The sequence below is a fragment of the Oryctolagus cuniculus genome, chromosome 1 (genome assembly GCF_051225735.1).
Source record: "Oryctolagus cuniculus isolate XC-2025 breed Fujian yellow rabbit chromosome 1, ASM5122573v1, whole genome shotgun sequence".
Taxonomy (NCBI): Eukaryota; Metazoa; Chordata; class Mammalia; order Lagomorpha; family Leporidae; genus Oryctolagus; species Oryctolagus cuniculus.
Window position 1 is genome coordinate 209,668,629 of NC_142867.1, and position 14,550 is coordinate 209,683,178.

The 14,550-nt window shown below is 45.7% G+C and overlaps 2 protein-coding genes across 4 annotated transcripts in view; both read left to right on the forward strand.

Moving 5' to 3' along the window:
• The window catches only part of FKTN (fukutin), a 109,630-nt gene extending 95,882 nt beyond the window's left edge, over positions 1-13,748 (forward strand). For both annotated transcript variants that reach the window (XM_070055200.2, XM_070055202.2), the window contains exon 12: positions 9,470-13,748. In XM_070055200.2, coding sequence (XP_069911301.1) covers positions 9,470-9,483 — 14 coding nt within the window. In that variant the 3' untranslated portion in view covers positions 9,484-13,748. The remainder of the gene's footprint in view (positions 1-9,469) is intronic.
• On the forward strand, positions 4,171-13,748 carry TAL2 (TAL bHLH transcription factor 2). Of its 2 annotated transcripts, none has more exons than XM_089319076.1 (2): positions 4,171-4,329; positions 9,470-12,583. In XM_089319076.1, the coding sequence occupies exons 1-2, from the start codon at positions 4,304-4,306 to the stop codon at positions 9,804-9,806; spliced, it is 363 nt and encodes a 120-aa protein (XP_089175202.1). In that variant the 5' UTR covers positions 4,171-4,303; the 3' UTR covers positions 9,807-12,583. The 2 variants fall into 2 exon arrangements, with proteins under 2 accessions (XP_089175202.1, XP_008255114.1); XM_008256892.5 differs by lacking the exon at positions 4,171-4,329 and adding an exon at positions 5,134-5,369 and having other exon boundaries at positions 9,470-13,748.
• Positions 13,749-14,550: the final 802 nt, after the last annotated feature.

Genomic DNA, 14,550 nt, shown 5'->3' on the forward strand with positions numbered 1-14,550 from the left:
AGTAACAGTGGTACTGACAGACATACAATGTTTTGTAAAATAAATAAATACATAAACCTTCAAAAAAAGATACCACTTGGGATGCCTGCATCCTGTATCAGAGTTCCTGAGTTTGAGTACTGACTGCTTCTGATTCCACCTTCCTATTAATACAGACCCTGGCAGGCAGCAGATAGTGCTCAAGTACTGGGTCCCTGCTGCCCACGAGGCAGACCCAGATTGAGTGCCGGGTTCCTGGCTTCAGCCTGGCCCAGCCCCGACCGATGAAGGCATTTGGGGAATGAACCAGCAGATGGAAGATCTCTCTCTGTCTCTTTGTCTGTCTGTCTGCCTCTCTCCTTCTCTCCCTCCCTTCCCTTCTTTCCAAATAAGATGAAAATAAATAAATTTTTTAAAAGATTTATTTTATTTATTTTGAAAGACAGAGTTACAGAGAGAAGTAGAGACAGAGAGGGAGGTCTTCCATTCGCTGGTTCACTCCCCAGATGGTTGCAACACCTGGAGCTGCACCGATCCAAAGCCAGGAGCAAGGAGCTTCTTCTGTGTCTCCCACGCAGGTGCAGGGGCCTAAGGACTTGGGCCATCTTCTGCTGCTTTCCCAGGCCATAGCAGAGAGCTGGATTGGAAGAGGAGCAGCCGGGACTAAAACTGGCGCCCACATGGGATGCCAGCGCTTCAGGCCAGGGCTTTAACCCGCTGTGCCATAGCACCGGCCCCAATAAATAAAATTTTTAAAAGAGAAATAAAATGGACAAACTTGAAGATGAGACAGAGAAGTCATAAATACATAGTATGAGGCATGAGAGAGATAACAAATTTTTTTTTTTAAATTGAATAACTGCTTATCACACTCTGCTAATGATTCTGAAAATGTCAAAACACATGTCAGGGCCCCATTCTGCAGTTCAAGTCCCGGCTGTTCCAATTCTGATCCAGCTCTCTGGAAAAAGCTCCTGGCTCCTGGCTTCGGATCAGTGCAGCTCTGGCCATTGAGGCCAATTGGGGAGTGAACCAGTGGACGGAAGACCTCTCTCTCTGTGTAATGCTCTTTTTCAAATAAATAAAATAAATCTTTAAAAAAAACTCACATGGTAAAAAGTACCAAAATTGATTTAAGAAGAAATAGAACACATGAAGAAACAAAACCTACCTAGAAGGATTTGCTAGTCAATTAGATTAAATTTCAAGACCCGGTGAATTCAGATGCTGAATAAACTGATAGATGCATGTACAATAGGTGGATGAAAGAAGAGGTGACTAGAGGACTGGATAAATGGAGAGCCGGATGGATGCATGCATTAGGGCCTCAATACACAGGACTGGGGGTTTGGGAATCAAGAGGGGAGGAAGGGCATTTCAAGACTAGGTAAGACTGCTGCTTGACTTCTACCCAAGATAACCTTGGGCCTACACTTCCCTAGCCTGGCAGAAATCCCTTCTGAGAAACCCCAGGTTTGGTCTTTCCTGAAGCTGACAACCCCTGCATTAGGATGAGAGGGCCAGTATTCATAGGCTGATCCAGACAGATCAATTAAACCAGAAGAACCAGAGAGCCTGACAGTACCCAGACTCTTCCAGTGACCTGCCCGTCCCTCCCCAGCCTCCTCTTCCCTTGCTAGGAGCTCGCAGGTGCAGTCTCTCCAGGGGGCGGTGAGAGCCATGAATAGTAAGGGTTTTAGCTCAAGCACACAGAGACATTTAGCTGCCCAAACCTAATCCTCCAATAATCGGATTATGTAAATTCCTACTCCAACCCCTTCCCCTGCAGGACCCAGCCCCTAAATGTACACTGGGGGCCTGGTGTGGGAGAGGCTTGTCACTCTGAATGATCATAGCTGGTGGAATGGTACCCTAAAATGCTTTCCCTGTTTCTAAAAGTGAATCCAAAAATGAGCTCAATCCTGGTTCCCGTGTATCAACACAATTGTGCTCCTTTCTTCGTCCTCCGTGTCCTTTCTGTCCGTCCTTGTCCCCTTGCGCACGGATCCAGTTTTACAGTTGATTGGCGCTTCATTTCACATTACACATTTCCAATCTTGCAGCCCACTCACACAGTTCCTTTTCATAACTGTAAAATAAGCCATTGGGAAAATATATCTGCTCAGATTTCTTGGCTGAAATGAAGGGTGCTATGGATTCTTGATTTAAAATCTAGCAAGGGCCCTATCAGAACTGTGATATAATCAGGTGGATGGGCAAGAGCACGGGCACTGTGAAACAGAAATTCTCCTTCCAAGCTCACAGAGACAAGAGAGGGGCTGAAAGGGGAGCAAGTCAGGGAAAGGCACTGCAAATAGTAGTTTACATTTTTAAAGATACCTTTTGTACTTGTGCACAAATTGAACAATTATTTCTCTGCAGTCAATCCTCTTGTGCTGTTAGCAGAACAAGCTTGTAAGCAATGACTAAACAGATTCTTCCATGCTTATAGACAGTTGCCTTCACCTAGTCTGCCCCCTCTCCCACCCCCCTGGCTTTTACTGTACTGTACTGGCTTTCACTACCACCCTTCCACCCAGGCACTCAGGGCCTCCTGCAGTGTCCACTCAGTGCTCAATGTTCCACCTTCTAAGCTACCCTCCGGGTATCCCAGACCCTGAATTTCTGTTCAGATGGACCTGAGCCCATTTTCAGGGCCTGCATAGGACTCTTCCTTAGGTCTGTATGGGAGTCCACACCATATACCTAAGACCCATCACAGAACAGAACAGAACTAAGGGATAGAGAAATAATGGGGAAGGGGATGGGCCAGGAGTCTCCATTTGTACCTTTGTCCTGAGTTCCACAAATGTCACAGTCAGTCTTGCTTCAAGGGGCTAGGGTTTTTTGTTTTTGTTTTTAAGATCTATTTCACTTATTAGAGAGAGAGAGAGAGAGAGGGAGGGAGGGAGGGAAGGGAAGACTTCTTTTGTCTGCTGGTTCGCTCCCCAAAAGGCTATAATGGCCGAGTCTGGGCCAGACTGAAGCCAGGAGCCAGAAACTCCATCCTGGTCTCCCACGTGGGTGACAGGGGCTCAAATATTTGGGCCATCTTTTGCTGCTTTCCAGGTGAGTTAGCAGGAAGCTGGATAGGAAGTAGAGCAGCCAGACTGTAACTGGCAGTCCCATATGGGATGCTGGCATCACTGGTGCAGGCTTAAGTCATTGTGCTGCAACCCCAGCCCCCGAGGCCTGGTTTAAATGCTATCGCCCGCCACCAGTAACCTCTGATCCTCCAGTTTTTGCTTCTGTATTCCTAACTCTGATTTCACACTCGCTGGCAATGATAGCTGTCTTATATGCAGTCATTTTGTCACACCCTCTCTCTTCCAAACCCTGTGAGCTCCTCAAAGGCAAATGCAGAGCCTTCTTCCACGTCCTGCACATATACCCATCTGACCCTCATACAACATCCTTTTTTATTTATAATAAAGCAATTAGTTTAATTTCCCAGGGGCTGAGGAGGTTTGGGATGTGCAAAACAGCACCAAAGGCCCCATGGCTTACAACAACAGCAAAGCGTAGCTCATTACACAAGGCTGACATTGGCTGTGGATTCTCTGCGTAGCGTCCAGGCTGCTAGGGCAACCCCGAGCATGACCCTCTCAGGGCTGGGCCCAACCTGTAATCTCTCTTACAGCTTCTGCTCCACTGTCACCTGTGTCAGGTCTGCTCACGTTCCATTGGCTGATGCAAGACACATGGCCAAACCTGGCAATTGTTGAGGGAAGTATAGGGAGGTGCTGCCAGTCACGTGCCTGGGAGTGGATCCTCTCATGGGGAAGGGAGTGAGTAGTTGTAACAAAAACACAATCAGCCACAATAAAAATTTACAATAAACTATATGCTAGTTACAGTGCTAAATGCTTTACCTGTTGTTTTTCCTTACTTGATACTCACAATCCTACCACTGCCTCATTTTGTAGATGAGGAAGGCGAGGCAGGCAGAAGTTATATAACTTGCCCAGGATCACCCAAGTAAGCAACAAACAAGAAATTTCAAGCTGGGTAAGAGCCCTTTGAGCTTAGCCACAAAGCTGTTAATATATTTGTGACTTTATTGTGCCAAATCCTATACTATACCAAGTCTTTCAAAGACAGCAGCAACTGGAATTTCATTTCTTATTCTTTCATTGACCAGCCAACATTGGGAGTGGGGCGGCATGGGGAAGAGAGAGACAGGATGAAGAAGTACTGCTAAGCAAGGCCGAGTGCTAAGGAGAAGAAGGAAGCCGACAGAGCATGAGGAATCTGTGCATGGGAAGGTTCAAGTTTGGTCTTCGGTCAGAGACTCATTGACAAGAGGATAACATTGGAGTAAAGAATGATGGCAGCTTCTCGAGGCCAGGGGTTTGTATCTGTTGTATTTGAAGTTGTGTCCTCAGCACCGAAAATGGATCCTGACCCGTGGAAGACCCTCAGTTATAATTTGTGGAATGAATGAAAGGAGCTAAGGGAGGGAATCATGTGGGTAATTTGGGAGGAAGAGGAAACAGGGCAAAGGTCCCAAGGCAAGAGGGCTACTGGTGCATTTCTGAAAGAGAGAGACTGAGAGAGGTGTGGGGCCGGCCGGGGCCCTGGAGCTCCATGAACCTTGAAAAGGGAAGGGACAGGCAGATCACAAGGAAGGGGGGATCGGATGGCACATTTAAAGGCCTTAATTCTGAGAGAAGTGGAGAGCCACCAAAGGGTTTGAGCAGACCGTGACCAGGGGAGAGGGGGTTCACAGGATCCTTCCTGATGTTGGATGACGGAAGGAGGCAAGCCCAGAAAGAAGAGCACGGAGGAGGCCCCTCCATCACTGATGCGCTGGGCGCTGTGGAAACTGACATGGATCCATCTGGGGGGCTGTTAACTTTGCTGTGCGTCTTAATCTCCTGGGGTACTTGAAAAAACGTCCATTTCAGACCCCACTCCATCCCCAAAATCCTGATTTTGTGGGCCTGGGCTGTGGGGTTGGGGTCTTTTTCTGAAGCAAGCAGTGGTCTCACACTACAGTTGGAGCCTCACTGGGCTTAAATCAACACCTGCTGAATTAATGGCGGTACAGACTTTATGATGTTTGCCTGTGTTGGGGAAGGAGGCGGCCCAGAGGCACCCCCAGTCCAGATGGGGAGGGCAGAATCCCTTCCTTCCCCCAAGCCTTACACAAAGCAGGCTTCGCCTTCCTCCCTTGCCCCCTCTCCAGGGCACGAGGGAGGGCTGGTCCCAGGAAGCCAGCGCGGGGAGTGGGGAGGAACTGGCAGGAGTCTCCGGCGGGGACCCGAGCCCCAAGAGACAAAAGACGGCGTCCTATAAATGCGGCAGCCGAGGCGCAGAGTCCAGGCGAGGGCGTACACAGCCGGCTACGGCGACAGCACCGGCGCGGACTCCCAGCTCCCGGCGAGGAGGTGCGTCAAGTCTGGGGGCTCGGGGACGCCACCCCTGCCGGGCTCGTGAGCCTGGAGCTCCCTTAATCAGTCTTCTGGGTCCGAGCCACCCTCATCCGGGAGGGCAGGGATGTAGGGGCGCTCCATGGGAAGACTTGGGGGCTTTCCTCGGGACAGCGGCGCGGGGCACGCGGAAAAGCTAGCGCTCCTTGGCGGTGCAGCTCCGCCCGCTCCCGCGATGCCAGAGACCCCGCCCTGCAGCGCATCTCCCAGGACCCTTTCGGTGGCTCGTGCCCCTGCATAAGCCACTAGTGCACACCTGGCAGACAGTTGTGAAACTTCAGCCGCGAGATGCGTTCCCAGACTCCCGAAATATTTACTGGGCAGAGCGATGCTCTGCAGCACAATGCAAAGATTTTGAGAAGGAGAAAGGGAAAACCCGAGGAGTGAAGCAGGCATGGGCAGCTGGTGGGGTTGGCGTGGGCAGGGTATTGGCGGGGCGTGGGAAATGGGAGTAGCAGGTTCTGAGCTCATTTCACAAGTGAGCTGCAGAGAGAGCTGCACGAACCGCAAGCGTCTTCCCAGAGAACCGGTGTCCATGGTGTGTGTACTGAGTAAATGCATCCATATGCAGAGTTGTCTAAGTGAAAAAAGTATACTGCATAATAATAGCAGCGTGCAGAGTGATTTTTAAAGGGCGAATGTGCAAGTGTGTGCTGGGGAGTGTGGATGAGTGTAGACAGAAGTTGGAGTCTTTGCCATTTTAAGTTATACGTTTGTGTACCGGTTGATTTCTTTTTCTTAAACGAGCACAAATGCTACTTCTATAATAATCTCAAAAGGCAGAACCGTGGCTCCTGTTGGGGTGAGGCACCTTCCCCCAATCTAGCTTTATAAACTGCCCTTCATCTCTGTCTTTCTGACAAGTGCTTCCATTTACTTTCAAGAGAGAGATGAGAGTCCAGGAGCTGAGACTAGCAGACACGTTTACAGCCAGAGTCTTGTGAATCTGGGTGCCTGGGACTGGCTGGGTAGGAAGGTTAACCGTATACCTGTTCCTCCTCCTTCCTAGCTGGCCGTGGCTTTGTATCCAGGGGCCACAGGGCACAAAAGAGCAGCAGCTCCTGTTGGTGGCATCCGGCACCTTCCCTAAGGGCATAATTGTCACTCTTTTCTCAGGGCATGTGTCACTTTCCATGGTGACAATATAGAGAAGTCTGTGGACATCTCTATTCCTACTGGATCTACCCTGGCTTTCCCCCAGCGCAGGTATTCTTAACCTGGGTCTACAGCCTCTACCCACCCAGGGATACGCAGATAGAACTCAGGGGTCCTGTGAAGGTTCTAAATCTATTCTGAGTGTAGCATTTCCTTTATTTATTGATGTGGGTAATAAAAAAACAATAATATTAGCAGAGGTGGTAAAACCATCACCAATAGAAATCATAGCTCCTTGCATCTCACATCACAGATGGATGCCACAAATATTTGGAAAAAGTCACTTATAAATCATATATTAGGAATTACAGTAATAAGTCTGGCTATTTTATGTGTTAAAATGAAGCACATGTACTGCTGTATTGCACTTTAATTATTTTAATAATTAATAAGTAGAACTGATTATTTTTTATTGATGTATTCTTTTAACTTAGACATTTAGAATCATTATCCTGAAAAGGGAACTAAAGGGTTTTTTTAAGTTATATATTTAAAATTATTATTCTGGGAAGGGATCTGTCCCTGGGCTTCAGCAGACTGCCAAAGAGTCCAAGGCACAAAAAGGTTACAAATCCTGACCCGGGGTACTCAGTGATCACCAAAACCCAAACTTGGACAGAGGCTCTGCCGTTGATTCTGTGTGTGACTTAAATGTTTCACCTTTGTTTCTACATCGATCAGCTGTTCTCTGCGTCTGTGGCATCTAGTGTACATGTGTGTTTTGTTTTATTTTAGCTCTTACGTTACTCTGCAGTGGAGATTAGCAGCAATCATTCCTTGCTATTGGGAACACTAAATGCAATTTCCTTTGATTTAATAAGTATTTAAGTAATTTTCCAGTGACCTCTACTTTGAGCTTTTCTAGCTTGTTTAGTCACTAATTTCTGTTTTCCCGCCCTGTGGAGAAGAAGAGTAACACACTTGAGAATAAATCAACAAGTAATTATTAAGCACCTCCTAGGATGGCAGGTTCCATTTTAGAAGCCAGGCTTTGCTTCTTTCGGCTCCTTCTGTCTGCTTCCAGTACAATAGGATTGAGCCCTCTTAGAGCACCACAGTTAGTTTATCCTGACTAATCTTTTTTCCTCCCAGCTTGAAAAAAACCCCCCACGGGACTGGAGTTGACTTAGTGAATGAGCTAAACCCTCTTTTGACAAGAGAAGCTTGAAAGTAACTTTGCTCCCACAGTCCTGGCCAGTGTCAGTGTAAATGAGACTTGAGTTTTCTTTCCATCCTAAAATTCCCTTGATTCAGTGCTAAACCTCTGTATTTTAAGTACAGTTAGGGTACAGTTCTGTAAGCACTGATATTTTCATTATAGAAGCTAAGACCAGGTTATTCAGAAAAGACTTTGGGATAAAGAAAAGGTAATGGACAGGGCATTATGGCATTTCAAAGAAAGAGGCCAGGGGCCGGCACCGTGGCGCACTAGGTTAATCCTCTGCCTGTGGTGCCAGCATCCCATATGGGTGCCGGTTCTAGTCCTGGTTGCTCCTCTTCCAGTCCAGCTCTCTGCTATGGCCCGGGAGTGCAGTGGAGGATGGCCCAAGTGCCAGGAAGAAGCACCTGGCTCCTGGCTTCAGATCAGCATAGCTCCAGCCGTTGCTGCCATTTGGAGAGTGAACCAACGGAAGGAAGACCTTTCTCTCTTTCTCTCTCACTGTCTGTAACTCTACCTGTCAAATAAATAAATAAAATATTAAAAAAAAAAAAAAAAAAAGAGGCCTTGGGGATCGCCTGATCCACCCTTTTAAGTTTTGGGACATGGGCTGCCTGGAAGCTCATTAGAATAATTAGAATACCTGGTTGCTGCTTTTGCATGCCTTAAGTTTCTCTCTGGAATGTCAACACAGGCAGCCGGCTCCTTAGATTCCTGGTTACATCCTGTTAACCCCACTGCAAACTGAAACTCTTGTAATGCATATAATGCATCCAACCTACAAACATCACAGCTTGGCCTAGCCTACCTGAAACAAGCTCAAAACACATACATTAGGCCTACAGTTGGGCAATGTTATCTAACACAAAGCTTATGTTGTGAAAAAGTATTGACTATCTCATAATTTATTGAATGCATGCATCCAAAAAATGCTGAGAACATATTTCTGTAAGCTGTAGACTATCACTTGTTTACCCTCCAGATTGCAGATGGCGTGGCTCACAGGGGAGCTGCAGCATTGCTAGAGAGCGATCCTACTCTGCTATGCAGACACCTGTAGAGTCAGGGCTTGGTGGAAAGGCAGGGTTTGAGCTGCTCTTCAAAGAATGTGTAGAAATAGGCAAGGAGAGAGTGGGGAGGGAATTCAAGGAACAGAAAATGTCACATGCGAAAGGGTGGAGTTAGGAATGTTTATTACTGTTTGGAGGAACTAGAAGGGTCCCGGTAATGAGGAGAGCTAAGTCTGGAGCAGGCAACAGTTTGAGAGCTAAACTGTCTGCTGCATCTCAAATCTTATTTGATTAACAAAACTTAGCATCATAGCTCTTTTCTTCTTAAGAGTCTATGATATACTGTTGATTCATGTTCAGTTCCTTGTTGGGTAAATATATATTTTATTCAGACATATTCTCAATGCTGTTCTGTACCTGATTTTTAACAATAAGGAAGAATTGTCTATAATGGAAGTAATGGGGGTGTTGGGATAAATAACCTACTAACTGGAACCTTCAAAACAGCCAGAGAGAACAAGGTTGAAAGGCATTGTTCTTACCCTCCTCTACTCCTCCCTCATTTTCTTTCCTTATTAAAAGGAAATTTCAGAAAACCCAAAAGTGAGGAAATAAATGTCCTAAATTCTAGGTTGAGAATACCTAACATGATAGGTTCATGGCAGGACTTGTGCTACCAGCCAGGCCTCTTGTAAGGTATTGGCCCTCGGGGCCCTTTCTCTTTCCCATCTCAGGGCCTCAAACATGACCCGGAAGATCTTCACAAACACCAGGGAGCGGTGGCGGCAGCAGAACGTCAACAGTGCCTTCGCCAAGCTGAGGAAGCTCATTCCCACCCACCCTCCAGACAAAAAGCTGAGCAAAAATGAAACGCTCCGCTTGGCAATGAGGTATATTAACTTCTTGGTCAAGGTTTTGGGGGAGCAAAGCCTGCAGCAACCAGGAGTGGCTGCTCAGGGAAACATTCTGGGGCTCTTCCCCCAAGGACCCCACCTGCCAGGCCTGGAGAACAGAACTCTGCTTGATGACTGCCAGCTTCCTTCACCTGGACCAAGCCATCACCTCCCATAAGGTGGCTCTGACTGCCAGGGCGGCACTCACCCAGAAGTTACCAGCTGCGGAAAGCCTTTTGCAGTGTCCAGAGTCAACCTGATGACAGTCATGTGAGGCAGGAAGCTAAGCTTCATCAAGATGGCCCAGGTACAACTGTGGAGAGCCAAAGGGAGGCCATGAGGGGAGTCGCTTTGGAGTCCACCACCCCTGGGACTTCAGGCAGAGTGGCCTGCCTCTGTTTTCTAAACCCAAGTTCTGCATAAGGTGTTTGAAAAAAATATATTATGAGCGTAAAAAAGGTTTGAAAATCATTGACTCATTCAGTGTCTTCAGAAAAAGGAGTTTTCTCATAAGGGACCTCAGAGAAATGGAAAAGTGTTTCTCATGGGACATATTTTCAAGTTTGTTTTGAAAAATGAGACATGTTTGATCAACAGTGAACACAATAAATCTCAAGACTGATGAATGAAAACAGCCCCTATAGAAACCAACCAGGGAGACTTGAGGGGAAAAGCAGTGGACAGAAGGCCCTCCTGTGGCATGAGGATTGTGGGAGCATTGCAGATGCATGTCGGAGAGCTCCATGTCCTCTGAGTTCCCTGGACCTGTGAGATGTTCCTCCGATTGCACTGTTTTTGCATATGTTATCTCTAACGCCAAACGGAGGGTTATACTTGTGAAAGGAGAGGACTTGGTAATTTATGAGTTAGAGTTCATAGTTTTATTATGACAAATAGCTAAGTTAGCTAACCTGCTAGTTTCACATATCAGGTATCAATAATTTCAACTTAGCCTGAGTTCTTGTGGACTTAAGACCTGTAAATCGCAATTATAATTGTGAAAATCTAAATGTTAGCATTTAACAACTCATTTAACGGGGAGCTTACACAAAACATTTGGAGTAAACAATAGACTTTAGAGAGCTGAGGGGCATTAGCTCACTCTTACATGGAGAGGCGAGTCCTAACAAGCGTGTGAAATAGCATTGTTCTGACCAAACTCATCACCACATGCTACCCTGTTATTCAAAGATCAATCCCATAATTGAGCCCGGAATACAAATGATGTCATTTGATTATACCCAAAGTTCTTGACAATACATTGGTAAATTACCAAGTGCTACTGAACTACAAGTAACAAGTTGATGGATTTGAGGTTAGGAATTTTCAGTGTAAATGCAATAGGGGAATGGTCATTTCCTGCCACTCTAGAAAGAAGGAATTTTATTTATAAGAGGTTGAAATGAGCCCCCTTTGTTTGGTGATCAGAGGAAGACTGGATTTCATTCCTCCAAAATAGGTTGTTGTGTCATTAATCTATATACAGAATTCTCAATGTTACAATGTATTTATCCCATCAATAAGATTTCTTTCAAGGTCACTTATTTAAACTATATTCAGTAAACTTCCCCATGGCCCCAGCCTGGGTCAGGCAAACATAAAGCACAGAGACCAAGGGATCTTCCTCTGAAGGTGTATTTCTTCCTAATAAGCTTACGTGGACTCAAGTCTGATCGGAAATAACCAGGTGATAGTGCATTTCAAAGTTTTGCTATCATTTGTCAATTGAGTAACGTTACTTATCCTCATCTGGTATTTATTTTTTAAAGATTTATTTATTTATTTGAAAGTCAGAGTCACAGAGGAAGAGGGAGAGAGGGAAAGGGAGAGGGAGAGAGAGAGAGAGAGAGAGAAACTTCCATTCACTGGTCTGGTTCACTCCCTAGATGGGTGCAATGGCCAGGGTGTTATGCCACGATGTCAGCCACCCTTTTTTTTTTTTTAAAGATTTATTTTTATTTATCTGAAAGGCAGAGTTACACACAGAGAGAAAGAGGAAGATCTTCCATTTGCTGGTTCACTCCCCAAGTGGCTATAATGGTCAGGGCTGGGCTAGACTGAAGCCAAGAGCCAGGAGCTTCATCTGGGTCTCCTATGTGAGTGCAGGGGCCCAAGTACTTGGACCATCTCCTGCTGCTTTCCCAGGTGCATTTGCAGGGAGTTAGTTGGGAAGTGGAACAGCCAGGGCTCAAATTGGTGCCCAGATGGGATGCTGGCATTGCAAGGAGGCGGCTTAATCTGTTATGCCACAACACCAGCCCTTCATCTGGGATTTTTTATGTTAGCTTCATTTTAATGTGTTCTGGAAAGGAAGAGATTATCATATTCTTAGAATTGTATCTATGAACTACATTGAATCTATTCATATTACATTAACATGAAAAAATATCAGAAAAAAAATAATGTGTGTGGAGGAAAGCAGAGAGTACCTCTTTGCCTGAATGTGGGGTTTTCTGCTCTATTCAGAATGATTCCCCTTTCCTGCTTTGGGACCATGTTCATGTTCTGTGTGCATAAAGAGTGCCTTTCCACCAAACTATAATGGAGTATTTCTGAAAAGCTGTGAAGAAATTGAGTTTTCATGAAACTCTGAGGGGGATTAAGAAATCCTAGGGGCCGGCACCGTGGCTCACTTGGTTAATCCTCCGCCTGCGGCGCCGGCATCCCATGTGGGCGCTGGGGGTTCTGGTCCCAGTCAGGGCGCCGGGTTCTAGTGCCGGTTGCTCCTCTTCTAGTCCGGCTCTCTGGCCCGGGAGGGCGGTGGAGGATGGCCCAGGTGCTTGGGCACCTGCGCCCGCGTGGGGGACCAGGGGGAAGTACCTGGCTCCTGGCTTTGGATTGGTGTGGCTCCGGCCATGGCGGCCATTTAGGGGTGGACCAGCGGAGGGAAGGCCTTTCTCTCTGTCTCTCTCCCTCACTGTCTAGCTCTATCTGTCAAATAAAAAAAAAAAGAAATCCTATAGGAACTCCTTCAGTAAATGAATCAACCTTTAAAATATTACTTCATGTAATTCATCCTTATTTTTTTTGCCTGTTTGAATTTTGTACGTCAAGATGTATTAGGTTATACTGACCATCAAAAGGAATTGCAGTCACCAAATGTGGACCAAAATTTTGACAAAGGGGTATGTGTTTGATACACTGGTTAAGACACTGCTTGGGACACCTGCATTCCATATCAGAGTGCCTGGTTCGAGTCCTGGCTCTGCTTCTGAATGCAGCTTCGTGCATTCGATTGAGAGACAGCAGGAGCTGGCTCAAGTACTCAGATCCCTGCTGTCCACTTAGAAACCTGGATGGACTTCCAGGCTCGTGGCTTTGGGCTGACCTAGCTCTAGCTGTTATAGTCATTTGAGGAGTGAACTAGCAGACTGAAGATTCTCTCTCTCTCTCTCTCTCTGTCTCCCTCCCTTTCAAATAAATACAAAATAAATAAATGAATAGAAATTTTTACAAACCACCTTAATAAGGTATCCATGAGACTATAGCTCATTCAAATATCACTCTAGAGCCTTCTTTGGTGTCCCATACTTCAGGCTTGGTGACTGAAATGGTAAACTGTATGGTTCAAATACTTTATGGTTCACTGGGTAGCATATACGTTTGCAGGTCATTTAAGCCCAACAAGAAAGCTCAGACAGATAGCCTAACCTATGCTATTCTGTTATTCGAACAAAAGTAAATGGCTTGCTAGGACAGCACTAAGAACTTCTGGAAACCAAGTATAAACACACACATTGATTCATATAGATCATTTGATTGGCTAATTCTATGCCCTCATTTTAGAGGCATGAAAATGGGTCCAGCGGGTGTTAGGGTGAATTTCCAGAGTTCATAGGGACAGTTAGTGGAAATCAGAGGTCATAGCTCCAAGTCCAGCCTTTCTACAGCCCTGCTCAGCCACCAAGTATTTTAGATTGACAATATGCTCACCTCTTTTCAATCGTTTTCTGTAATCTTCAGATGGCATTTTATTGAATAGAATCATTGTTCTTTGTAGAATGTGATTAGACATATCAACCAAAGATTTTACTTGTTGATGTATTTTGTGAGTTTCTAACCACTTATTATAATTTGTTATTTAACTGTTAATTTATTGCAAATAAATTATTGAATAAAAGAAGTTGTGATTCTTTTCTTTTTAGTAAGAATTTCATAAATGTACTAAGCCCCCCCTTCTCTCCATCTTACAGCCACCATCCTGGCTTTGACAAAACCCTCCACTGCCCATTGTCTTTGATCTGGAAAAATCCAGCATCATCTGCCTTCCTCTTTGTCACTCCATACCCCCTTTCACACCGTTCCCCAATTGTCCTGTTCAGTTACAGTGGACACATTACATCCCTGTTACCAAAGCTTTCCTATCTTGCTGCTGGGGTTGAGACCAATGTCACAACCCAGCAGACAGGCCCTCTGCAGCCTGGCCCCAGTGTACCTTTCCCCGCTACCTTGCACAGTCTCTACATGGCTTGCACATGCCACTGAAACAACTTCACCAGGTCACCTTCAAACGCACCCCTCTTTTTGTCTGACTTTACTCTTGTGATTCCCAATGCTGGCAAGAATGTTCCCACGCTCACTCATTCTCATCTATCCCCCTGTGCCAAATGTCACTTGCTAAGTTCTGCATGATTTTTCCATGAAATCCTCCTAGATTTCCACTACTTAATCTCATTTCCCTTTCCCTAGAATCCCTTTATACGTCTTTTGACCCTTACTTCTTCTATCTTGTGTTATAGACAGCTGTTTATAGTCCCTCCCGCTAAAAAGTCAAAATCTGCTTAAAAACAAGGATAGTTTCAACATTTAACTCTCATAACCCCCTACATTCAAAATGTGAAAACTATATCAAGATGGACTCCATTAAAAATAACCTTCTTGAGGAGAGAACCTCCACTTTGACTATGACCTTGTCTAAACAA

Excerpts from the sequence above, each read along its gene's own strand:
- TAL2 (XM_008256892.5), top strand. The coding sequence starts at position 5,278 with ATGCGGCAGCCGAGGCGCAGAGTCCAGGCGAGGGCGTACACAGCCGGC. Across the intron at positions 5,370-9,469 it reads TCCCAGCTCCCGGCGAGGAG|GGCCTCAAACATGACCCGGA; the intron begins GTGCGTCAAGTC and ends TTCCCATCTCAG.